Here is a 26,588-nt window from a genome sequence, read left to right on the forward strand (position 1 = left end):
CCAGGAATATGATCATGATAAACCGTTTCCCCAGATTTGTTAAAAACCCATTGGCAACTACAACCCTGTAAATCTCGCGAGATTGTTCGAGGAACTAAATTCAGGGAACATGGCGACGTCTAATTTGCTAAAGGTAACAGGCACCGCAATTCAATACTTTTGATTACATTTAATCAGTCTTTGTTGCGTAGTCAATGATATATTACTGTACATTGTTAAGCGCCCATGCCTGAAGATGGTCTTGCAATATAGGTAGGTGATATGAAGTCCTGTTTGTCTTGCAAGCTTTGAAAGGACAGCTATTTACTCCTCCAAGTCACTGGCGTTAATAACGTTAGCCTGGTGCTAGCTAGCTGTGCCAGTTAAGTGGCTAGTACACATACGTTAGCTAACTGGTTAACCAGCCAACTAACTGGCTAAGAAAGCATGATCATTTAACTTGGCATGACTGTCGTTCACTGAGTTGCTAGCTAACCTCACCAACGATCGATTGCCTTTTTCATGAAACACACTAAGTTAGCTTGCTAACAGTAGTTAGGCAGCCGGTATAACAATAACGTTAGATGGCTGGTTAGAAGATGCCCCAGTATCTGTACTTTATGCCGCGTTCAAGACAACTGGAAACTCGGAAAAAAACAACTCCAACGGTGCAAAAGCCATTTCAAAGGTCGTCCAACTCGGAATTCCAAGTCGTAAACTCTGAAGATTACTGACGTCTTGATTTGACCTTGTTTTTTCCCTAGTTCCCAGTCTTCTTGAAAGCACCACAAGAGACGTCCACGTTGACTACGCTTATGACGTGTCTCCTCTCTAATGCCCAGGAAGCTGAGATTCAAACTCCCATTAGGGATATCGGGATACCTAGTCAGATGCACAACTGAATCTATTCAACCAAAATGTGTCATCTGCATTTAACCCAACCCCTCTGAATCAGAGAGGTGTGAGGGGCTGCCTTAATCCAGGGCTTCCCAAACTGTTTCACTCAGGCTCCAGTTCCAGCATTGGGGAACATTAAGAAATCGTAAAACCCTGATTGCAAACTTTTAAATGATATCAAACTCAACCATTATTATTTTCCAGTGATAAAGACAAAGGATGTGTAATGGTATGGTGGAGTATGCAAAATGGGTCAACTTTGAGCACCACTATCTCCTGAATGTTGTCATTCAGGTCCAGTAAGTCACTTTCTGACCACTTCTACCATGGGCAAACATGTATGGAAAGTAAAAAAAAAAAAAAGGGGTGCGACCAAAAGTTGCTTGAAATCAATTGGAACGATCCTATAGCTAGTCATGTCTGTATACTCACTGTATTGTTATTGTATCACTACACATAACACTCCCTCACAGGTAAGCTGGCTGGCAATAGACAAAAACAGATGTTACAGGATTGAAGCACCTGGGTTGTTATGGATAGAAACTATCCAGCACAAGCAAGCCTGTTTTCTACTAATGGGCCTCAATCAGCCTGTCCTATGATATTGGAGAAATTAACCATCACCAGGCTTGTTTACTGCTGTTGTGTTCCTGCTAATGTTCAAATGGGCCTACTGCCTAGTTCCTAAACATTCAACAACCACTGGGATGAATATCAATTGTATATCCATGATTTCCCGTATCCTCCCTTCTCATCTCCTTTTCAAATCACATTGGAGCAGAAGAGCTGAGGTTCCTCTGCTAAAATGTGTTTTGAGAAGGCGGCAAGGAGAGAGGATGCGAGGAATCAAGTAAATACATTTGAGGTTCACCCCTGATGTTGTCATAACTGCTATAACCAGAGGTGACACTTCTACCCTTCTCATTCTCACCAAGAACAAAGGCTCCCTCCAGTTCGAGGACAAGTGGGACTTGATGCGTCCCATCGTCCTCAAGCTGCTCCGCCAAGAGTCAGTCACCAAACAGCAGTGGTTCGACCTCTTCTCGTGAGTATGGCCACTCGTCCATGTGCTCTGTCATACTGAGGTTGTATTCATTAGTGTGCACACATTGAAAACCAGTGTTTCTTATTAGACACGTCAAGGCATTCCCTCCCTGTTTTGGCCTATTCCATTTGGTTCTTAGTGAATACATTTGATTTATTTAACCTTTTATTTCATTAGGTAAGTCGGTTAAGAACAAATTCTAAGTTACAATGGCAGCCTAACCCGGACGATGCTGGGCCAATTGTGCGCCGCCCTATGGGACTCCCAATCACGGCCGGTTGTGATACAGTCTGGACTTGATTTCTCGAGAAAAGGCTGCCATTCTGTTTAACAGGCATTTCACATTAACGCCTGTCTGAGCTGTTAAAGACCAACAAATGGATTAATTGATTGATCTCCTCCAATACCTGCATCTGATCTCTTGGTTTCCATAGAGATGTCCATGCAGTATGCCTATGGGATGACAAGGGGCCGGCCAAGATTCACCAGGCACTGAAAGAGGACATCCTAGACTTCATCAAGCAAGCACAAGCAGTATGTATCAAATCACATTTTATTTGTCACATGCTCCGAATACAACAAAGGGGGGTTCAATGTAAAAAGTTTGGTGGCCATTTGATTAATTGTTCAGCAGTCTTATGGCTTGGGGTAGAAGCTGTTAAGTAGCCTTTTGGACCTAGACTTGGCACTCCAGTACAGCTTGCCATGCGGTAGCAGAGAGAACAGTCTATGACAGTCTGTGACTTGTCTTTGAAAAAATGTTGGGCTTTCCTCTGACACCGCCTAGTATAGAGGTCCTGGATTGCGGGAAGCTTGGCCCCGGTGATGTACTCGCCCGTACACACTACCTTCTGTAGCGCCTTACGGTCGGATGCCGAGCAGTTGCCATACCAGGCGATGATGCAACCGGTCAGGATGCTCTCAAGGGTGCTATTGTAAAACTTTTTGGGTATCTGGGGACCCCTGCCAAATATTTTCAATCTCCTGCGGAACTTGAAACTCTCGACCCGCTCCCCTGCCTGTCGATGTTAATGGGGCCCTGTTCGGCCCTCCTTTTCCTGTAATCCACGATCAGCTCCTTTGTCTTGCTCACATTGAGGTAGAGATTGTTGTCCTGGCACCACACTGCTAGGTTTCTGACCTCTCTGACAGGTCTCTGACCAGCCTATAGGGACCTCCTCCCCATAAACTGTCTCATCGTTGTCGGTGATCAGGCCTACCACTGATGTGTTGTCAGCAAACTTAATGATGGTGTTGGAGTCGTGTTTGGCCACGCAGTTGTGGGTGAACAGGGAGTACAGGAGGGGACTAAGCACGCACCCCTAAGGGGCCCCAGTGTTGAGGATCAGTCCAGGACCCAGTTGCAAAATATGTTTAGTCCCAGGGTCCTTAGCTTAGTGGTGAGCTTTGTGGGCACTATGGTGTTGAACGCTTAGCTGTAGTCAATGAACAGCATTCTCACATAGGTGTTCCTTTTGTCCAGGTGGGAAAGGACAGTGTGGAGTGCGATGGAGATTGCGTCATCTGTGGATCTGTTGGGGCGGTATGCGAATTGGAGTGGGTCCAAATGCTACGTGGCAGTACTCACCTTCGCTTTCTTGGGCACAGGGACTATGGTGGTCTGCTTGAAACATGTAGGTATTACATACTCGGTCAGGGAGAGTTTTTGATCGCACAGTCGTCCTTGAACAGTTGGTGCTCTCTTGCATGCTTCAGTGTTGCTTGCCTCGAAGTGAGCATAAAATGCTTTTAGCTCTTCTGGTAGGCTTGTGTCACAGGGCAGATCGCGGCTGGTTTTCCCTTTGTAGTCTGGAATAGTTTGCAAGCCCTACCACATCCAACGAGTGTCAGAGCCGGTGCAGTAGGATTCAATCTTAGTCCTGTATTGACGCTTTGTCTGCTAAGGCCTGCTAAGTCCTGCTAGCATTGAAATGACTGCTATTTATTCCCTCACTGAGTACTACTAAAGGCATCCACACGCTTCCCAGCCGAAACAGTTCTGTAGAGTTCGTACATATATTATGACAACATTTTGTGAAATATTTGTTAGTTTTGGACTTCGTTGAGTTTTTTGGGGGGGCTGTTCGGGGGCACATTTTTCCTGGAGGCAAGCCAAAGTTCGGAGCCAAAGGCGTCCTTTGTCGGTTATTGGTCAACAGTAGGGATGCTTCAATAAAGTCTTTGTCATCAAACAAGAGACGACTCATTTTCAAGCACATTTTTTCATTGAAAAATACTATACCAAACATCATAGTTAGATGTACATTTTGCATGACTGAGATCCTCTGCAAAAACATCAAAGTGAATGACTGATTTATTAAGTTATCTTAGATTCATTCTATTTTGAGGAAGTGTATACTGGCAACGGTGTTTCAAAATGGACAAACAGTACTATTGTGCTTTTTTTCTTGTTTTTCAAGCAAATGTCTTTTAAGGGAGTATGCGAGCACACTTGTTTGGTTTGCCTAGCCAACTTCGGCTAGCCGCCAGCCGAAATAATGCATGCTGACACCTTAGCGATAGCTTGGAAGCAAGCTATCTGTGCCAGTCGGCTACTGCGTAACCAAGCACTCTACTAGCCTATCGCATAATGTCTATAACACTGCACTCAGTTGTTCTCTCCCCCTGCAACATGTTGAGTAACCAAGCAGACCGTCTATTACCCCCAGTTTTTCCAATGCCATAAAGTCCATAAGTGCCCTGCTCTCTCCCCCACAGCGGGTGTTGAGCCACCAGGATGACACGGCGCTGCTGAATGCCTACATCGTTGAGTGGAGGAAGTTCTTCACTCAGTGTGACATCCTGCCCAAACCCTTCTGCCAGCTGGAGATTACGCTCATGGGCAAACAGGGCTGCAACAAGAAGTCTAACGTAGAGGACAGCATCGTACGGAAGGTGAGGAGGGGGGGAGGGGGTTGTGAGGGGCAGCCGCAGTATTTGGTTGTATTTTTTATTTTTTTATTTCACCTTTATTTAACCAGGTAGGCTAGTTGAGAACACCTTTATTTAACCAGGTAGGCTAGTTGAGAACACCTTTATTTAACCAGGTAGGCTAGTTGAGAACACCTTTATTTAACCAGGTAGGCTAGTTGAGAACACCTTTATTTAACCAGGTAGGCTAGTTGAGAACACCTTTATTTAACCAGGTAGGCTAGTTGAGAACACCTTTATTTAACTAGGTAGGCTAGTTGAGAACACCTTTATTTAACCAGGTAGGCTAGTTGAGAACACCTTTATTTAACCAGGTAGGCTAGTTGAGAACACCTTTATTTAACCAGGTAGGCTAGTTGAGAACAAGTTCTCATTTACAACTGCGACCTGGCCAAGATAAAGCATAGCAGTGTGAACAGATAACACAGAGTTACACATGGAGTAAACAATTAACAAGTCAGTAACACAGTAGAAAAAAAGGGGAGTCTATATACATTGTGTGCAAAAGGCATGAGGAGGTAGGCGAATAATTACAATTTTGCAGATTAACAACACTGGAGTGATAAATGATCAGATGGTCATGTACAGGTAGAGATATTGGTGTGCAAAAGAGCAGAAAAGTAAATAAATAAAAACAGTATGGGTATGAGGTAGGTAAAAATGGGTGGGCTGTTTACCGATAGACTATGTACAGCTGCAGCGCTCGGTTAGCTGCTCAGATAGCAGATGTTTGAAGTTGGTGAGGGAGATAAAAGTCATTTACATTGATATAAGAGAATTTCTGGTTGATATGAGAAAATTATACTGCCTGTAAATTCAGTCTGTCCCTGCTCATGTGTCCATGCATCTCATTTCACTGTCCCTTCTGCTACCTTGTGGCTGTGGGTTGGTAACGGGCCTAGAAGGTAGCATCCGGAGGGTTGTCGGTTCAAGTCCTGAGATTGAGGGACAATATGTTGGGGTGTCAGCTGGCTACCGGAGGGTTGTTGTGATATCCATGCCATCTCCTGTCATTGTGCCCTTAAGCAAGGCACTAGATAAAACCAAAATATAAATGCAACATGTAAAGTGTTGGTCCCATGTTTCATGAGCTGAAATAAAATATCCCAGATATTTTCCATACACAAAAGCATATTTCTCTCAAATGTTGGGCACAAATTGGTTTACATCCCAGTTACTGAGCATTTCTCCTTTGCCGAGATAATCCATCCACCTGACAGGTGTGGCATATCAAGAAGCTGATTGAGTCGTGATGGGAGGAGCAAAATGGAGTTGTGGTCAGATTTGCCGACGGGAGGGCAGGGCAGCCTTGTAGACATTTAGAAAAGTTGGACAGCAGTGGTCCAATGTTTTTCCAGCGCGAGTACTACAGTCAATGTGTTGGTAGAACTTTGGTAATGTTTTCCTCAAATAACAAAGCAAATTTGAGGAAACGCTACCGAAGTTCTAACACCACATTGACTGTAGTACTCGCTGGAAAAACATTGAATCACTGCTATTCAACTTTTCGAAATGCCAAGATTGTTTTGATCATGCGACTGGGATACATTCTGGGTAGCCTCTGAGAATAACATCCAATACACGGATACGGTGACTGAGTTCATCAGGAAGTGTATAGGAGATGTTGTACCCACTGTGACTATTCAAACCTACCCAAACCAGAAACCGTGGATAGATGGCAGCATACGCGCAAAACTGAGTGCGAGTCACTGCATTTAACCATGACAAAGTGTCTGGGAATATGGCCGAATAGACAGTGTAGTTATTCCCTTCATAAGGCAATCAAACAGGCAAAACGTCAGTACAGAGACAAAGTGGAGTTACTATTCAATGGCAGGGTCTAGAAATAATCATGGATTACAAAGGGAAAACCAGTCACGTCTTGCTTCCGGACAAGCTAAACACCTTCACCCTCTTTAAGGATAACACAGTGCCACCGACGCTCCTTCTCTGAGGCCGACGTGAGTAAGATATTTAAGCGTGTTAACCCTCACAAGGCTCCCGGCCCAGACGGCATCCCTAGCCGCATCCTCAGAGCATGCACAGACCAGCTGGCTGGAGTGTTTACAGACATATTCAACTCTCCCTATCCCCGTCTGCTGTCCCCACTTGCTTCAAATGTAACTAAGAAAACAAAAGTAATTTAGTTCAGTTACCATCACCCCATAGCACTCACTTCTTTCATCATGAAGTGCTTTAAGGGGCTAGTTAAGGATCATATCACATCTACCTTACCTGACACCCTAGACCCACTTCAATTTGCTTACGGCCCCAATATATCCACAAACGATGTCATCGCTCTGCACACTGCCCAATCACATCTGGACAAGAGGAATACCTATGTAAGAACAAAACAAAGGAGATGATCGTGGACTTCAGGAAACAGCAGGTGGAGCACGCACCTCTCCACATCGACGGGACCGCAGTGGAGAAGGTGGAAAGCTTCAAGTTCCTCGGCGTACACATCACCAGCAAACTGAAATGGTCCACCCACACTGTTTCAACCTCAGGAGGCTGAATACATTTGGCTTGGCCCCTAAACCCTCACAAACTTTTACAGATGCACAACTTTTACAGATGAGAGCATCCTGTCGGGCTGTAGCACTGCCTGGTACGGCAACTGCACCCCCCGCAACCGCAGTGCTCACCAGAGGGTGGTGTGATCTGGGAAACAAATCACCGGGGGCAAACTACCTACAACACCCAATGTCACAGGAAGGCCATAAGATCATCAAGGACATCAGCCATCCGAGCCACGGCCTGTTAACCCTCCTATCGTCAGAAGGCGAGGTCGGTACAGGTGCATCAAAGCGGGGACCGAGAGACTGAAAAACAGCATCTATCTCAAGGCCATTCTATTCTTCTGTATTTTATTCAATGCCATGCCGACATTGCTTGACTTAATATTTATATTTCTTAATTCCATTATTTTACTTTTAGATTTGTGTGTATTGTTGTGAATCGTTAGATACTACTGTACTGTTGGAGCTAGGAACACAAGCATTTCGCTACACCCGCAATAACATTAGCTAAATATGTGTATGTGACCAATACAATTTTATTTTATTTGAAAAGGACACTAAAATGTGCAGTTTAGTCACACAGCACAATAAGCTACCATTAACCACCTCCAAAGTCGTTTAAGAGAAATTGTCATTACGACCAACCGGCCTCCCAACCACAGACCACGTGTAAGCATGCCAGCCCAGGACCTCTATATCCGGCTTCTTCACCTCCGGGAATGTCTGAGACCAGCTACCCGGACAGCTGGTGAAATTATGGGTTTTCACAACCAAAGAAATTCTACACAAACTGTCAAACCGTCTCACTGAAGCTTATCTGCGTGCTCGTCTTCCTCGCCAGGGTCTTGACCTGACTGCAGTTCGGCATAGTAACAGACTTCAGTGGGCAAATGCTCACCTTTGATAGCCACTGGCACACTGGAGAAGTCTGCTCTTCATGGATGAATCCCGGTTTCAACTGTACCGGGCAACAAACACAATTGCATTTTATCGATGTCAATTTGAATGCAGAGATAGTGACAAGATCCTGAGGCCCATTGTCATGCCGTTCATCCACTGCCATCACCTCATGATTCAGCATGATCATGTTGCAAGGATCTGTACAAAATGAAAATGTCCCAGTTTGTCCATGGCCTGCATACTCACCAAACATGTCACCCACTGAGCATGTTTGGGATGCTCTGGATCGACGTGTACAACAGCGTATTCCAGTTCCTGCCAATATCCAGCAACTTCACACAGCCATTGAAGAGTAGTGGGGCAACATTCCACAGGCCACAATCAACAGCCTGATCAACTCTATGTGGATATGTGTCGTGCTGCATGAGGCAAATGGGGGTCACACAGACTGTTTTTCTGATACTTATTAATATATTTTTTTAAAGGAAGCTGTGACCAACCGATGCATATCTGTATTCCCAGTCATGTGAAATCCATAGATTAGGACCTTGTGATTTTATTTCAATTGACTGATTTTCTTATATGCACTGTAAATCAGTAAAACCTTTGAAATTGTTGCATGTTTCTCGCATGGAATAGCCTTAATTTCTAACTGACCCCAAACTTTTGAACGGTAGTGTATATATTTAACAATAAAGCCATGTTCTAATAATATTCTGTGTCCTCAGCTCATGCTGGACACGTGGAACGAGTCCATCTTCTCCAACATCAAGAATAGGCTCCAGGACAGCGCCATGAAGCTGGTGCATGCCGAGCGCCTGGGGGAGGCCTTCGACTCTCAGCTGGTCATTGGTGTCAGGGAGTCTTATGGTGAGCAAAACAATACTGTCTCCTTTAGCTGGGATAGAAAGGTGCCTAATGAACACGACTGTGGTGTATGTATACAATACCAACGGATGATTTACCAAATCATGGTGCCAAATTGGATAGATATTTAATGTCGATATTGGTGTGACGCCCCCAATGACATTGATGTGGGATGTACGTGAAAATGTGAGCTACTACAAGTTAGCGTGAACGAGAGAAATGAACTCTTAACCCCCCTCCACAAAGATATCTATAATCCTCCTGGGTAGTGTTCATAACACACCAAATGGAAGAAAACGTACTGAAACCGGAAGGGACTAATTGGACTCATCCAATAAGAAATGCAAATTTTTGTTTACTATTGCAAAACATTGCGTGCTGATAAACTTGGCCCCTGGGGACCTCCCTGTCTTCCCTCTGCAGTGAACCTGTGCTCAAACACGGATGACAAGTTGCAGATTTACAGAGAGAACTTTGAGAAGGCCTACATGGACTCCACCGAGAGGTTCTACAGAACACAGGCCCCCTCCTACCTGCAGCAGAACGGAGTTCAGAACTACATGAAATATGTGCGTATTACCAGGATTAGGGTTGTACAATTCCTATAACGTTTTGAAAATTCCTAGATTTTCCAGAACTGGTGGATTCCTGAATTTTTGGGAAACTTGGCAGTTTTTATAAAGCTACTGGAATTTTGCCACCCTAAAGGATCCGCTGTCTCCATGACAACTGCTCTCCTCTGTCAACATAATCACACGATAAGTTATAATTTGAATTCCAAATGGACAAGCCTAGTCCATACCCCTCAGGTGCTCATGTAGATTTGAAACAATTGCATAGGTGTAAGCCATATGGCGCAAATCCCAAACAGCCAATTGGAAGGCAATTTGAAGCAATGACCACACTGTTTAAACCTATCTACTCCTTTCAGATCTATAGTGCCTGAGGTTTGATTTGGAATTCAGTGATGACAGTGGTGGAAGGAAATCGAAAACGATCTGTATGAGACAAATACGGTTCAGCAGGTTCTTTGTGATTTCTCAGTAGGCTGTAAAATTCTGGTACCATTCCCAAAATCCCAGGTTTTCCAGAAATGAGAATAAGCAGGAAATGTGAGATGTCTGGAAAACCTGTTTGTCTGTAAGCTGGGCTATCCATCTGAGGTGAAACCAACGTGTGTTCTAACAGGCAGACGCCAAGTTGAGAGAGGAGGAGAAACGGGCGCTGCGCTACTTGGAGACGAGACGGGAATGTAACTCTGTACAAGCAGTGAGTATTCTATATCGCCACCACTTCTGTGTGACTATTATGGGCTGTAGAAAGGTCTGTATATAAAGCAGGGGAGCCCTCCCGTTCAGAGCAGGGCAATGTTCATTAGAACACAAAACCTTTGAAACTGAGGTGCTGCTGTAACAATTTCACTGTTTCTGTTTCTACAGTTTTTACTGCTTTTATAACAAAAAAATACCCCAACCACCAAGGCGCATGGTCAAATTATAAAAACATCAGTAGCCTCAACATTACCATAAGCGCCAAGTGTGCTTCATAAATAGTGAAAGTCACCACAAACGCAATAAAATGAATGTGTCGATAGGACAGCAGTTGAAAATAGTCAATTATTGTAAATTCGTGCTTACATGGTGTGTGTCTTCATGCAATGGCGTCAGTTGGAGGATGTCCACGTCACATAAACAATGAAAGCTGGTGAGTGTGTTGCTGCTGATGTTTTTTGCTTGAGATGTAGGGTTTGCTTTCTGTGATGACATTTTGTGCTGATAATCGGCCCTTAGCAATGTCACCGGCTTTTTCTATCCAAGCGGTGCCGTCCCTTCCTCTCTCACCGTTTTCATTTGGTGGTTGAACGGGCACCTGCTCAGTGTTCACATTCCTCTGCTTTTTGCGCTTAGTCCTCAGCGGTGTAGGTTGAGGCTCAGAATCAGAAGAATAATCATCAGAGATGTCATAATATATTTCTTCCCCCATCACGAGTCATTTTTATTCAGATCTTGTAGCAACTCTAACGCAGTATGTGCATCCATTCAGAAATTACACACTTTCTCACTCTGTTCTCCAAGTAGGCCAGAGTAGACGGATGAGACTGCTTGGATTCGGTAGACTGATAAAGGGTACATAATTAGAATATACCAGTACAATAGATTGGTCCGCTCTGTTCTTCATTCTCAATTGGGGATTACATAATTATGCATTGTTCGCTTCCCCTCGCTCTTCAACTCCCCCTTTCTCCCCCGTCATACTTTACTTAATTTATTTCATCTGTTATAGGTGTTCAATTAGTTTTGGGATAGTTTAGGTTCAGTTTTTATGCAATTGTCGGGGTTATTGTCAACTGGGCACCGCACCATCAACCGTCAGGAGCAGGCCCTGCTGTCGGGGGGGGGGGGGGGGTCAACCATTAAATTGACATTCCTTCCTAACATATAATTATGTTTGTAATGTTATGATTCTAACAATGACCGTGTTATAGACTTATTTAGGAAAAGTCAAGAACGGAGGAGGGCATGGCTTTAAAAATGGCAGTGTAATAATTCCTTATGTTAAACGACTTTGTGACAAATGCTGATATAAAAAGTTATTTATAAATCTTTTTTTTTTTAAATGATATTATTGGTGATATGCGCGACCATGGTTTTTCTGTTTTCCTCCTCAGCTGATGGAGTGTTGCGTGAACGCCCTGGTGACGTCCTTTAAGGAGACCATCTTGGCCGAGTGTCCAGGCATGATCAAGCAAAATGAGACAGAGAGTGAGTACGGCCGGAGTGCTCCTGGCACCAAAGGCTCTGCCAGCACAGGTTTGCAAACCAGGAAATAACCTTGCAGTCTTCCACTTCACTTCCTATTTCAATTTGTCCACATCAACCAACCAACCTCTGTCTTTGCCCATTCTGTGTGTCAGTCAACATGTTGTCAACATTACCCCCCAAACATCAGTGTGTGACCACAAACCCACCTTGTACTGTGTGTGTGTAACCAATAGTCTACCTATATGTGTGTCAGTATTAACCAATGTGTCTTTGTAGAACATGTCAGTTTTATGATGTTTAGCAGTAAAATCTGAATGTAGCTTTCTAACCCTGGCAGTATACCACCACTGTGATGTTTAGCAGTAAAATCTGAATGTAGCTTTCTAACCCTGGCAGTATACCACCACTGTGATGTTTAGAACTTCTAGAGCTGATTTCCAGGAACAGATTAAGCCTTGTCCTTGATTAAAAAGCATGTTCAATGGAGACTCAATCAATTGAACGGAAACCAACCCCTAAAGATGTATTTACATACGGGCCCCAAGCTCTGCTGCATACCCCTTGTTCTATTTATTTACTATAATCTAGAAGTAGAAAACGAGACTGAAATTGTTGCATTTATATTTTTGTTCAAAGATTTTACTGAAGTACGGTTCATATAAGGAAGTCAGTCAATTGTCATAAATCCATTAGGCCATAATCTACGGATTTCACCGATATGCATCTGTTGGCCACAGATACCTTAGAAATAAACAAAGGTAGGGGCGTGGATCAGAAAACCAGTCAGTATCTGGTGTAACCACCAGCGCGAAACATCTCCTTACATAGAGTTAATGTAATGTTGTCCCACTCCTCTTCAATGGCTGTGCGAAGTTGCTGGATATTGGCGGGAACTGGAACACAGTCGTGCACGTCGATCCAGAGCATCCCCAACATGCTCAATGGTTGACATGTCTGGTGAATATGCAGGCCATGGAAGAACTGGGACATTTTCACCTTCCAGGAATAGTGTACAGATCCTTGCAACATTGCGTCGTACATTATCATGCTGAAACATGAAGTGATGGCAGCGGATGAATGACACGACAATGGGCCTCAGGTTCTTGTCACCGTACCTCCTGTGTATTCAAATTGCCATAGGTAAAATGCAATTATGGTCATTGTCCGTAGCTTATGCCTGTCCATACCATAACCCCACCGCCACAGTGGGGCACTCTGATCACAACGTTGACATCAGCACACCACTCGCCCACACAACGCCATACACGCTGTCTGCCATCTGCCCAGCACAATTGAACCCGGGATTCATCCATAATGAGCACACTTCTCCAATGTGCCAGTGGCCATCGAAGGTGAGCATTTGCCCACTGAAGTCGTTTACAACGCCAAACTGCAGTCTGGTCAAGACCCTAGTGAGGACGACAAGCATGCAGATGAGCTTCCCTGAGACGTTTTCTGACAGAAATGATTTGATTTGCAAATGCACAGTTTCATCAGCTGTATGGGTGGCTGGTCTCGCAGGTGAAGAAGCCTGATGTGGAGGTCCTGGGCTGGCATGGTTACATGTGGTCTGCGTTGGAGGCGGCTTATGGTAGAGGAACTAACATTAATTCTCTGGCAACAGCTCTGGTGGACATTCCTGCAGTCAGCATGCCAATTGCACTAACTGCACCTTTTTAGTGGCCTACTATTGTTCCCAGCAAAAGGTGCACCTGTGTAATAATCATGCTGTTTAATCAGCTTCTTGATATGCCACACGTCAGGTGGCTTGATTATCATGGCGAAGGAGAAATGTTTACTAACAGGGATGTAAACAAATTGGTACCCAAAATTTGAGAGAAATAAGCTTTTTGTGCAGATGGAAAATTTCTGGTATCTTTTATTTCAGCTCATGAAACATGGGACCAACACTTTACATTTTGCGCTTATGTTTTTGTACAGTATAGAATCTATAGACTGTAGCTTACTTTGGACAGTGTTTGATTGTAGTTCTCCGCCTCCTAGAGCTCCACCTCATGTTCTCTTTGATGGACAAGGTGCCTAGTGGCATCGAACCCATGCTGAATGACCTAGAGGACCACATCATGTCTGCTGGGCTGGCCGACATGATGGCCTCCGCCGAGACCATCACCTCGGTGAGTGCTATACACACACACACGCCCAAGCACACACACATACGGTCATGCTCACACACACACAGACATGTTATACTAACAGAAATATAAAATACATACAGTGCCTTTGGAAAGTATTCAGACCCCTTGACCTTTCCACGTTTTGTTACGTTACAGGCTTATTCTAAAATTATATTGTTTTTTTCCCCTCATCAATCTACAGTCGTGGCCAAAAGTTTTGGGAATGACACAAATATTAATTTCCACAAAGTTTGCTGCTTCAGTGTCTTAGATATTTTGTCAGATGTTACTATGGAATACTGAAGTATAATTACAAGCATTTCATAAGTGTCAAAGGCTTTTATTGACATTTACATGAAGTTGATGCAAAGAGTCAATATTTGCGGTGTTGATCCTTCTTTTTCAAGACCTCTGCAATCCGCCCTGGCATGCTGTCAATTAACTTCTGGGCCACATCCTGACTGATGGCAGCCCATTCTTGTATATTCAATGCTTGGAGTTTGTCAGAACGTGTGGGTTTTTGTTTGTCCACCCGCCTCTTGAGGATTGGCCACAAATTCTCAACAGGATTAAGGTCTGGGTAGTTTCCTGGTCATAGACCCAAAATATCTATGTTTTGTTCCCCAAGCCACTTAGTTATCACCTTTGCCTTATGGAAAGGTGCTCCATCATGCTGGAAAAGGCATTGTTCGTCACCAAAATTTTCCTGGATGGTTGGGAGAAGTTGCTCTCGGAGGATGTGTTGGTACCATTCTTTATTCATGGCTGTGTTCTTAGGCAAAATTGTGAGTGAGCCCACTCCCTTGGCTGAGAAGCAACCCCACACATGAATGGTCTCAGGATGCTTTACTGTTGGCATGACACAGGACTGATGATAGCGCTCACCTTGTCTTCTTCGAACAAGCTTTTTTCCGGATGCCCCAAACAATCGGAAAGGGGATTCATCAGAGAAAATGACTTTACCCCAGTCCTCAGCAGTCCAATCCCTGTACCTTTTGCAGAATATCAGTCTGTCCCTGATGTTTTTCCTGGAGAGAAGTGGCTTCTTTGCTGCCCTTCTTGACACCAGGCCATCCTCCAAATGTCTTTGCCTCACTGTGCGTGCAGATGCACTCACTTCTGCCTGCTGCCATTCCTGAGCATGCTCTGTACTGGTGGTGACCCGATCCCGCAGTTGAATCAACTTTAGGAGACGGTCCTGGCGCTTGCTGCACTTTCTTGGGCGCCCTGAAGCCTTCTTCAGAACAATTGAACCGCTCTCCTTGAAGTTCTTGATGATCCGATAAATGGTTGATTTAGGTGCAATCTTACTGGCAGCAATATCCTTGCCTGTGAAGCCCTTTTTGTGCAAAGCACTGATGACGGCACATGTTTCCTTGCAGGTAACCATGGTTGACAGAGGAAGAACAATGATTCCAAGCACCACCCTCATTTTGAAGCTTCCAGTCTGTTATTCGAACTCAATCAGCATGACAGAGTAATCTCGTGCCTTGTCCTCGTCAACACTCACACCTGTGTTAACGAGAGAATCACTGACATGATGTCAGCTGGTCCTTTTTGTAGCAGGGCTGAAATGGAGTGGAAATGTTTTTGGGGGATTCAGTTCATTTGCATGGCAAAGAGGGACTTTGCAGTTAATTGCAATTATCTGATCACTCTTCATAACATTCTGGAGTATATGCAAATTGCCATCATACAAACTGAGGCAGCAGACTTTGTGAAAATTAATATTTGTCCATCTCAACTTTTGGCCACGACTGTACACACAATACCCCATAATGACAAAGCAAAAATAGAAATGTTTGCAAATGTATATTTAAAATATTATATATACATACATCCATGCATGGATGCATGCATGCATACATACACGCACAGTTAAAGTCGAAAGTTTACATACAATTAAACTTAGGTCTTAGGTCAGTTAGGATCACCACTTTATTTTAAGAATGTAACATTTCAGAATAATAAAAGTGAGGGATTTTTATTTCTTTCATCACATTCCCAGTGGGTCAAACGTTCACATACACTCAATTACTAGTTGGTAGCATTTGGCTTTTAAATTGTTAACTTGGGTCAAATGTTTTGGGTAGCCTTCCAGAAGCTTCCCACAATAGGTTGGGTGAATTTTGGCCCATTCCTCCTGACAGAGCTGGTGTAACTGAGTCAGGTTTGTAGGCCTCCTTGCTCGGATATGCTTTTTCAGATCTGCCCACAATATTTCTATGAGATTGAGGTCAGGGCTTTGTGATGGCCACTCCAATACCTTGACTTTGTTGTCATTAAGCCATTTTGCCACAACTTTGGAAGTATGCTTGGGGTCATTGTCCATTTCGAAGACCCATTTGCAACCAAGCTTTAATTTCCTGACTGATGTCTTGATGTTGCTTCAATATATCCAAATAATTTTCCTCCTCATGATGCCATCTATTTTGTGAAGTGCACCAGTCCCTCCTGCAGAAAAGCACCCCCGCAATATAATGCTTCCACCCCCTTGCTTCACAGTTGGGTGGTGTTCTTTGGCTTGCAAGCCTCCCCATTTTTCTCCAAACATAACGATGGTCATTATGGCCAAACAGTTATATTTTTGTTTCATCAGACCAGAGGAATTTTCTCCTAAAAGTATGATCTTTATCCCCATGTGCAGTTGCAAACCGTAGTCTGCCTTCTTGATGGCGGTTTTGGAGCAGTGGCTTCTTCCTTGCTGAGCAGCCTTTCAGGTTGTGACTGTACAGGACTCGTTTTACTGTGGATATAGATACTTTTGTACCTGTTTCCCCCAGCATCTTCACAAGGTCCTTTGCTGTTGTTCTGGGATTGATTTGCACTTTTTGCACCAAAGTACGTTCATCTCTAGGAGACAGAACATGTCTCCTTCCTGAGCAGTGTGACGGCTGAGTGGTCCCATGGTGTTTACACTTGCATACTATTGTTTGTACAGATGAACGTGGTACCTTCCAGGCATTTGGATATTGCTCCCAAGGATGAACCAGACTTGTAGAGGTCTACAATTTATTTTCTGAGGTCTTGGCTAATTTTTATTAGATTTTCCCATGATGTCCCCATGATGTCAAGCAAAGAGGCACTGAGTTTGAAGGTAGGCCTTCCACAATACATCCTCAGATACACCTCCAATTGACTCAAATGATGTCAACAAGCCTGTCAGAAGGTTCTAAAGCCATGACATTTTCTGGAATTTTCCAAGCTGTTTTAAGTGCACAGTTAACTTCTGACCCACTGGAGTTGTGATATAGTGAAATAATCTGTCTGTAAACAATTATTGGAAAAATTGCTTGTCATGCACAAAATAGATGTCCTAACCGACTTGCCAAAACTATAGTTTGTTAACAAGAAATGTGTGGAGTGGTTGAATAGTTTTAATGTGTATGTAAACGTATATACTTCGTCTATATGTATGTATGTATGTATGTGTGTATATATATATAGATAGATAGATAGATAGATAGATAGATAGATAATTATAAAATCTCTCTCACATTTACGTAAGTGTTCAGACCCTTTACTCAGTACTTTGTTGAAGCACCTTTGGCAGCGATTACAGCCTCGTCTTCTTGGGTTTGACGCTACAAGCTTGGTACACCTGTATTTGGGGAGTTCCTCCCATTCTTCGCTGCAGATTCTCTCAAGCTCTGTCAGGTTGGATGGGGAGCATTGCTGCACAGCTATTTTCAAGTCCCTCCAGAGATTAGGCTGTATAAATTAGGCTGTAACGTAACATTGTGGAAAACGTCAAGGGGTCTGAATACTTTCCGAAGGCAAATGGGCATTATTTTCGTTGCACTTATTTCAAATGCGTATATCAATTACTTTTGAGTATTATGTCATTTGTATGTCACTGGCCTGGACTACTGCCTACTTGAAATGTATTTTGAAAATATATATTTATATATAGAAATGTATTTTGACAACAGTATTTTATTTTAATACATTCTTTCGGGTATTTTATAACAAGATATATTTTGATCCATCGTTTCCCATCTCTACAGTCATTCCATTTTTTTCTTCAAATAAGGTCTTGTTTGGGGGTGAAACTCATTAGAATAATACCTAGCATGCTTTGCAGGTGTTCATTTTTACATTAGCATTTTGGTCATTTAGCATCCAGAGCGACTTAGTCAGTACATTTTAACTTTAAGTAGATAAACAACCACATAAAACCGCAAATAAATCTCTTTTGTTACAGAGAATATTGTTGAGGTTAAGGGGGTACTTGCAAAAGTATTTTATTTTGATACATTGATCTTTAGGATATTTTTTTGTAATTATATTTTGTAATCTTTGCCTTCTCTGTATATTACTTTTGTATTGTATTTACTGAAAGAAGGTATAATCTCTGTCTGTGTGTGTGTGTGTGTGTGTGTGTGTTTAGGACTCTGAGAAGTACGTGGAGCAGCTCCTTACCCTGTTCAACAGCTTCAGTAAACTGGTGAAGGATGCCTTTCAGGATGACCCTCGCTTCCTCACTGCCAGGGACAAGGTCAGCACAACATTTGTCCAACATTACCAATGAAGCCCAATGTTCTGTCAACATTTGTCAAACATTGACACAACGTTGTCAGGTAATAGTAATATATGCACAGAATATGCACGTGGTTGTCACTGCATAACCTAACCAATGTTTTTTTTCTTCAGGCTTACAAAGCAGTTGTGAACGACGCTACCATTTTTAAATTAGAACTCCCGCTGAAGCAGAAAGGGTAAGAGACGCTCTGTGTCCTACTGTATGCCTTCATTTCTTCACTGAATTAAAGATGGATTCCTGCACACAGTTGAATGGTCCCACAGTTTTAGTGACGTTGCACTTGATAAAACTGCGGCTGGGTGATCTTTTAGTTTTTGCACAACTTAAATAAAAAAGTATACTTCTGAATTGTTAATTGCTTCATTAGTTAATGAGTGAACGTGTGTGTTTACAACACTGCTCTACTTCCTCTGTGCTGTCTGTCTGTCAGGGTGGGTCTGAAGACCCAGCCGGAGTCAAAGTGTCCAGAACTGCTGGCCAACTACTGTGATATGCTGCTGAGGAAAACCCCGCTCAGCAAGAAACTCACCTCCGAGGAGATTGAGGCCAAGCTCAAGGAAGTGGTACGTGGATGGGAGGAGTGTGTGTGTGTGTGTGTGTAATGATATGCAAGCTTTCCATATGGCTACAGCAACACTTGGATGCATTAACACAGATTACATTGTACACTTCCTTCGGAAAATATTCAGACTCCTTAACATTATGTTACGTTACAGCCTTATTCTAGAATGTACGAAATCTGTATTTGGGGAGTTTCTCACATTCTTCTCTGCAGATTCTCTCAAGCTCTGTCAGGTTGGATGGGGTGAGTTGCTGCACAGCTATTTTCAGGTTTCTACAGAGATGTTTGACCGGGTTCAAGTCCGGGCTCTGACTGGGCCACTCAAGGACATTCAGAGACTTGTCGCGAAGCCACTCCTGCGTTGTCTTTGCTGTGTGCTTAAGGTCATTGTCCTGTTGGAAGGTGAACTTTCGGCCCAGTCTGAGAACCTGTTCCAGAGCGCTCAGGACTTCATCAAGGATCTCTCTGTACTTTGCTCCGTTCATCTTTGCCTTGATCCTGACTAGTCTCCCAGTCCCTGCCGCTAAAAAACATCCCCACAGCATGATGCTGCCACCACCATGTTTCACCGTAGGGATGGTGCCAGGTTTCTTCCAGACATGATGCTTGGCATTCAGGCCAAATAATTCAATCTTGTTTTCATCAGACCAGAGAATCTTGTTTCTCATGGTGTGAGAGTCTTTAGGTGCCCTTTGGCAGATCAGTGCCTTGAAACAATCCTGTCTCGGAGCTCTACGGACAATTCCTTCGACCTCATGGCTTGGTTTTTGCTCTGACATGCACTTTTTATATAGACAGGTGTGTGCCTTTCCAAATCACTTTTTAGAATAAGGCTGTAATGGTACAAAATGTGTCAAGTCAAGGGGTCTGAATACATTCCGAAGGCGCTTTATGACGTACATCATTGTCTGTTTTTGTTTGTCAAAAGTACATCTAAAGTCAACAATTTCAGGTGACTTTATCTGTGAGAGAACTGACCATATGTTTTTCAGGTGACTTTATCTGTGAGAGAACTGACCATATGTTTTTCAGGTGACTTTATCTGTGAGAGAACTGACCATGTTTTTCAGGTGACTTTATCTGTGAGAGAACTGACCATATGTTTTTTTTTGTCAGACAAACATCATCCCTTGTCATTCATGCAGCAACAGATGACTCCCATTAAAAAAAACATTTGTCTCCATTTTTGGACAAAAAATCAGTGTATATCTGGCCTTAGGTTGAGGAGAGTGTCGATCATGTTGCTTCACCTATCCGCTTTTTTCAGTTCTGCAAACACTTAAACGTTTGTTCTTTGGACGGGACAATCTTAGCTGGGTCGTGTTCATTAGACCCCAAACAGAAGAAAATGGACTGAAACAGGGAGGGACTACTTAAACTTGTCCAATAAAAAAACACTTGTTTTCTGTTGCAAAACATTTTGCTACGGTGTGCAGTAATGAATACCCTGATTGCACAGTGGTGTTCTGTGTGTGTGTGTGTGTGTGTTATCCTGCAGTTGCTGGTGTTGAAGTACGTGCAGAACAAAGACGTGTTCATGCGCTACCACAAAGCCCATCTGACGCGACGCCTCATCCTGGACATCTCCGCCGACAGCGAAATCGAGGAGAACATGGTGGAGTGGCTCAGGGTATGACCTGTGTGTGTGATTGACTAGCTACAATTACACCACTTCTCCAATTACCTCTAACCTTGCTTACAGGAGGTAGGCATGCCCGCGGACTACGTGAATAAGCTGGCCCGGATGTTCCAGGACATCAAGGTGTCCGATGATCTCAACCAGAACTTCAAAGAGTGTCACAAACACAACAAGCTGGCCCTATCAGGTAAACCAGGTAGCTGTACCTAATATAATTTACCTAATATAATATATATGCCATTTAGCAGACACTTTTATCCAAAACAACTTACAGCGGTGAATGCATAAATGTTCGTATTGCTGGCCCTAGCTGGAATCGAACCCGTGTACCTGTATGTTTGGGTGTTTGGTGTAGGTGGCTGGATTAGACCTAGTGAAAAGTAATACACATGCTATTGATACAGTCCTGTTTGGAATTCTGCTTTGAGTTTGCACTTTTGGGACTATTCCACTGACTCCGTTGTACCAGAAAAAAGCACAGCTCAAGTACTTGAAAGTGTATATTATAGAATGAAACAGGAAACTAGAATGGACATACACTTTTTAGCAATTTGCCAAAAAATGACGGCCATCTTAGTTGTTTCATTCTAGAAACAAATATATTGTTTAAAACAATTATTGTTGTTATACTAGTATATTATATATCTCTATGGTGTATATATTAGACATAATGGATTTGAACTCAGGTGTATTTCCTTTCTCCCCCTTCCTACCCCTCTTGTGCAGCGGACTCTGTCAACATCAAGATCCTGAATGCCGGGGCGTGGTCTCGAAGCTCAGAGAAGGTGTTTGTGTCACTGCCCACTGAACTGGAGGATCTCATCCCCGAGGTGGAGGACTTCTACAAGAAGAACCACAGCGGCAGGAAACTGCACTGGCACCACCTCATGTCCAATGGCATTGTGAGTGTAGAGCATGTAGCAGGCACCCTCCTCTCTGTCCAGACCCTAGAGATCCTATATTTCATTCTATGTTCTCTGTGTAATTCTATCCAGATCACCTTTAAGAACGAGGTGGGACAGTACGACCTGGAGGTGACCACCTTCCAGCTGGCAGTGCTTTTTGCCTGGAACCAGAGGCCCCGGGAGAGGATCAGCTTTGAGAACCTCAAGCTGGCCACGGAGCTGCCTGACGCTGAGCTCCGACGCACCCTATGGGTAAGGCACGGTGTCAATGAATAGATAGAGGTCAAAGGGTTAGCTTTCGCAAGGATTAAGGATGCAAGATTCCTCTAACATTCCCAAAATTACCATGTTTTCCCGAAATCTTAGTTAAATAATTCCATACTTGTTGCATATTCCTGCTTGATTCCTGCAATCTTCCAACTAGGTTTGCTGGAATACCTGGGAAAGTTACTAGAAAAAAACTTCTGCTAACCACAGAGTTTTATTGATTTGACATGTAACAAGCACTAAAGGAAAAAGGAATCTCCGCACACTCAGGATCAATGCACAATTTAAAATGTACTCTATATACACAAAAGTATGTGGACACCCCTTCAGATTAGTGGATTTGGCTATTTCTGCCACACCCCTTTTGCCCTGCTAGAGCTGCCCGGTCAACTGTAAGTGTTGTTATTGCGAAGTGGAAACGTGTAGGAGCAACAAAAGCTCAGCCGCAAAGTGGTAGGCCACACAATCTCACAGAACGGGACCGCAGAGTGCTGAAGCGCATATCGTCTATCCTCATTTGACCGCACTACTGAGTTCCAAACTGCCTCTGGAAGCAAAGTCAGCACAATAACTGCTCGTCGGGAGCTTCATAAAATGGGTTTCCATGACCGAGTAGCTGCACACAAGCCTAAGATCACCATGCGCAATGCCAAGCGTTGGCTAGAGTGGTGTGAAGCTCGCCGCCATTGGTCTCTGGAGCTGTGAAAACGCATTCTCTGGAGTGATGAATCACGCTTCACCATCTGGCAGTCTGACGGACGAATCTGGGTTTGGTGGATACCAGGAGAACGCTACCTGCCTTAATCCATAGGGCCAACTGTAAGGTTTGGTGGAGGAGGACTAATGGCCTGGGGCTGTTTTTCATGGTTCGGGCTAGGCCCCTTAATTCCGGTGAAGGGAAATCTTAATGCTACAGCATACAATGACGTTCTAGATGATTCTGTGCTTCCAACTTTGCGGCAACAGTTTGGGGAAGGCCCTTTCCTGTTTCTTCAGCATGACAATGCCCCTGTGAACAAAGCGAGGTCCATACAGAATTGTTTTGTCGACCGGTGTGGAAGAACTTGACTGGCCTGCACATAGCCCTGACCTCAACCCCATCGAACACCTTTGGGATGAATTGGAACGCCGACTGCGAGCCAGGCCTAATCGCTCAACATCAGTGCCTGACGTCACTAATGCTCTTGTGGCTGAATGGAAGCAAGTCCCCGCAGAAATGTAAGAACATCTAGTGGAAAGCCTTCCCAGAAGAGTAGAGGCTGTTTTTAGCAGTAAAGGGGAGACCAACTCCATATTAATGCCCATGATTTTGGAATGAGATGTTTGACAAGCAGGTGTCCACATACCTTTGGTCATGTAGTGTATTGAGCTTTTGGTCGTCAGACCATCAGAGCAGAAATAAACACAATGACAGAGGCAACACATAGGCAACGTGTGTCAATGCAATCAGACATGATGAGCAACACCTGTGTACAAAATCAAACACCAGGAGACATTTTATTGTTTTAGTATATATATATATATATTTACATTTTTTTTCAATAAAATGTTTACATAATGCATAAACACTTAATAGGTGTTAATACCAGGAGAAGCCTCAAACGAAACGTATTAGAGCATGACCCTCATGTCTAAATCCTCATTAAGCCCTGATGGATGTGAAGTGCCAAGCATATAAATCCAAAAGAGTTCCCTTTGGTACAGCTTTTTCTCAGTGTTCCCTCTGGGTGAAGGTTAAACTTTTCAATATTTCAATACCCTGAAAATGTAAAGAGGAGACCATGTGAACATGTATTGAAGTGGCAGGCAACAGGGTAATATTCATCATTATGCCTTATGTACACTAATTCTTTGCTTAAGGCACCTAGAGGTTTCCCATATTCAACAAACACACCCTGAAGCTCCTCTGCAGATTCCATATGACCATAACAATTAGTACTTTTTAAAAGCATTTTTCATCGACTGTTAACTGCTATGTCTCAACCTCCTAAACTCCTCACAGCTAATTTGTTTTTATTTTTTTATTACACATTTAAGTGTACTGACTAGTCTCTCCTCCTTACCTCTTTCTATTTCTCTTTCCTTTTCCTCCAGTCCCTGGTAGCGTTCCCCAAGCTAAAGCGGCAGGTGTTGTTCTACGACCCCGTGGTGGGCTCGCCCAAAGACTTTGCAGAGGGCACACTCTTCTACGTCAACCAGGAGTTCTCACTAATGTAAGTGTTGGCTAATCTATGTGTGACAGGCTGGGGTTTGCAACCAGGCTTTCCACCGCCATGTCAGAGATTACTCTTTGGGCTGGCTTTACTTATCTTGCAGGTTGAAGTTGGAGGTTGTCATGTATTTTGTACATGGCACAAAAATGACACTAGTTCCAGCTCTAAATAGTGTGTCTGTGTCCAGAAAAAACTCCAAGGTCCAAAAGAGGGGGAAGATCAACCTGATTGGCCGGCTTCAGCTCACCACGGAGCGAATGAGGGAGGAGGAGAACGAGGGAATTGTCCAGCTCAGGATATTGAGAACACAGGTACTATATAAGGGCTTCCTATTGACAGGTCATCATTGCAAATAAGAATTTGGGGATTTCTGACGTCCTCCCTCCTCGTCTTCTTCTCAACGCACATTGGGGCAGAAGATCTGAGGTTTCGCCCCTTGCTCTTCTCCAATGCATTTAGAGGAGGCAAGGAGGGTTAAATTCAGTTGAAATTCACTCTCTCTCCCTTGTCACTCCCTTTTCAGGAGGCCATCATCCAGATCATGAAGATGAGGAAGAGGATCACCAATGCCCAGCTGCAGACGGAGCTGGTGGAGATCCTCAAGAACATGTTCCTACCCCAGAAGAAGATGATCAAGGAGCAGATGGAGTGGCTCATCGAGCACAAGTACATCAAGCGTGACGAGACTGATCTCAACACCTTCCTCTACATGGCGTAGCGGCGTTGACAACGTTTAATTGTGGTGACAACGTGTGACTTTGGGGGTTCTTCATCAGGCCTGATGGACAATAGAATATTTTTAGGCCCGACCCTCATTGGGAAAAAATATCTTTGGTTCGTGAGGGTTCAAGCCTGATGGACAATAGAATATTTCCAGGCTAACCTCCCTTTAATAAACAAATGATCTGTTGCATGGGGAAATGCAGACTTGATTTATGACAGCGTTACAGAAATGTTTAAAAGGAGGAGTTTGTGTGGGGAAATTAAAGGGTAAGAAAGAAAATGAGTTTGAGCTTCTCAGCGGGAGTCGACACCCACTGAGTTTTCAGTTGTCGTTTTTGGCTAGAAGGCATTTCCTAGTCTGTAGACGGGACATGGTTGGTGGTTGTGAAAGGTCTGTTGCAATGCGTCCTCCTCCCTGTCAAACCACCCCGCAGACCACGCCCCCTCTCCCACCCCATCCATGAACACCCCACCACAATTGGAGTAACATTGGTTGGTGTTGGGTATCTCTAACGACATGGCAAGAAATAGGAAAAGCGTTAGAAGAAGCTCCGTTTCCCTCCATATCTAAAGTCCTAGTTTTGAGCCAGGCCAACACTATTCACCGGACCTCTTCAACAGAACGAGTTGTGTCCCCTGGCAGCTGTCTGAGCCAAGCTGTCGGCCATGTTTTTTGTGGCCACTGGTGGTGACAAACAAAGCACTAAAGACAATTACTCTCTGCTGTCACATATGTGACGCCGTTCTTGGACATTCAGGGTTGGTTTCCCGGGCCCAGACTAAGACTAGTCCTGGGTTTAAAAAATATTTCTCAATAGATTATCTCCATTGAAAGTGCACTTTAGTCCAGAACGAGGCTTATCCTGTGTCGGGGAAATCTTCTCAACAGTATGTTATATTTCAGAAACTGTTTTCCCAAAAGAGACGGACTGTGGGCTATTAGTTCCCAGTTCCAAATCGACCATAAGCATTCTACCCATGGGAACTTGTCTTTCAAATTCTGACAACATCTGATAAGTGCACACGATAGACTTGATGGAGCTCTATCGGAAAGCAAGGTGGAGTAATCACCATATTGGTGGTCGCTCATATTCAATCTCTTCGGATCTACAGGAAGAGTTTAAGCATAGCTGTTAGCGGTCGGTTTAGAATTAGGCCAATGTCACCTTTTCCGGATCTTTACCCCTCATCTCTGCAGGCTGCCTGAGCTAAGCCTCTGGGGGAAGAGGGGTCGTGTGTATTATATGGTAATAACTAGCTCTGGTCCAGAGCGTTTAAGTACGGCTCACTGATGCTGAACTTGCACGGCATTAGCAAGTCGCACGTAAACACCCTGGACCAGAGCTAGGTAATAGCCAGAACCATATATAAAGATCTGTTTATATATAACTGTATCTTTATACATGGCTCTGATGGTAACTACTACAATACAGAGTTAAAGGAGTGTACATAAAGATGTTAATAATGAGATTATGAAATAAACAGCACCTTATTATAAAACGTTGTATGAACTTTGTTATTCGATCCTGGGCTACTTCCCAAAGCAGGATAAACTTTCTGGCATATGCTAGCCACTGTCCATTGTTGCTGTGTGGCACTGACTAATTCCAATTCCACCGCTGTCCATTTGGGTGGTGCTGAATCTCCGATTTGCAGAGGTTGCAGCTGGTTAGTAAAGAAAGCTGATGTTGAGTGCTA

At 43.7% G+C, this 26,588-nt stretch overlaps 1 protein-coding gene across 16 annotated transcripts; it reads left to right on the plus strand.

The window, feature by feature from the left end:
* Positions 1-73: 73 nt before the first annotated feature.
* On the plus strand, positions 74-26,390 carry LOC110533471 (cullin-5). 16 transcript variants are annotated; one of them, XM_090186101.1, is made up of 20 exons: positions 81-133; positions 1,812-1,921; positions 2,356-2,455; positions 3,405-3,555; positions 4,640-4,816; positions 9,003-9,144; positions 9,565-9,710; positions 10,330-10,410; positions 11,810-11,951; positions 13,908-14,038; positions 18,429-18,536; positions 18,692-18,756; positions 19,012-19,144; positions 20,642-20,773; positions 20,846-20,978; positions 21,509-21,684; positions 21,778-21,939; positions 24,049-24,167; positions 24,355-24,478; positions 24,691-26,390. In XM_090186101.1, exons 4-20 carry the CDS (start codon positions 3,430-3,432, stop codon positions 24,883-24,885), a joined length of 2,292 nt encoding a protein of 763 aa, XP_090042227.1. In that variant the 5' UTR covers positions 81-133; positions 1,812-1,921; positions 2,356-2,455; positions 3,405-3,429; the 3' UTR covers positions 24,886-26,390. The 16 variants fall into 16 exon arrangements, with proteins under 16 accessions (XP_021473384.3, XP_021473385.3, XP_021473389.3 ...); XM_090186104.1 differs by having other exon boundaries at positions 20,846-20,969; XM_090186106.1 differs by having other exon boundaries at positions 11,810-11,903.
* Positions 26,391-26,588: the final 198 nt, after the last annotated feature.

Source organism: Oncorhynchus mykiss, chromosome 10, assembly GCF_057628025.1.
Source record: "Oncorhynchus mykiss isolate SJ-2025 chromosome 10, ASM5762802v1, whole genome shotgun sequence".
NCBI lineage: Eukaryota > Metazoa > Chordata > Actinopteri > Salmoniformes > Salmonidae > Oncorhynchus > Oncorhynchus mykiss.

Bases quoted from the DNA above. Each gene is read 5' to 3' on its own strand.
- LOC110533471 (XM_021617709.3), top strand. From the start codon at position 110: ATGGCGACGTCTAATTTGCTAAAG. The intron at 20,979-21,508 runs GTAGCTGTACCT...CCTCTTGTGCAG, and splicing joins GGCCCTATCAGGTAAACCAG to CGGACTCTGTCAACATCAAG. The intron at 24,479-24,690 runs GTACTATATAAG...CTCCCTTTTCAG, and splicing joins TCAGGATATTGAGAACACAG to GAGGCCATCATCCAGATCAT.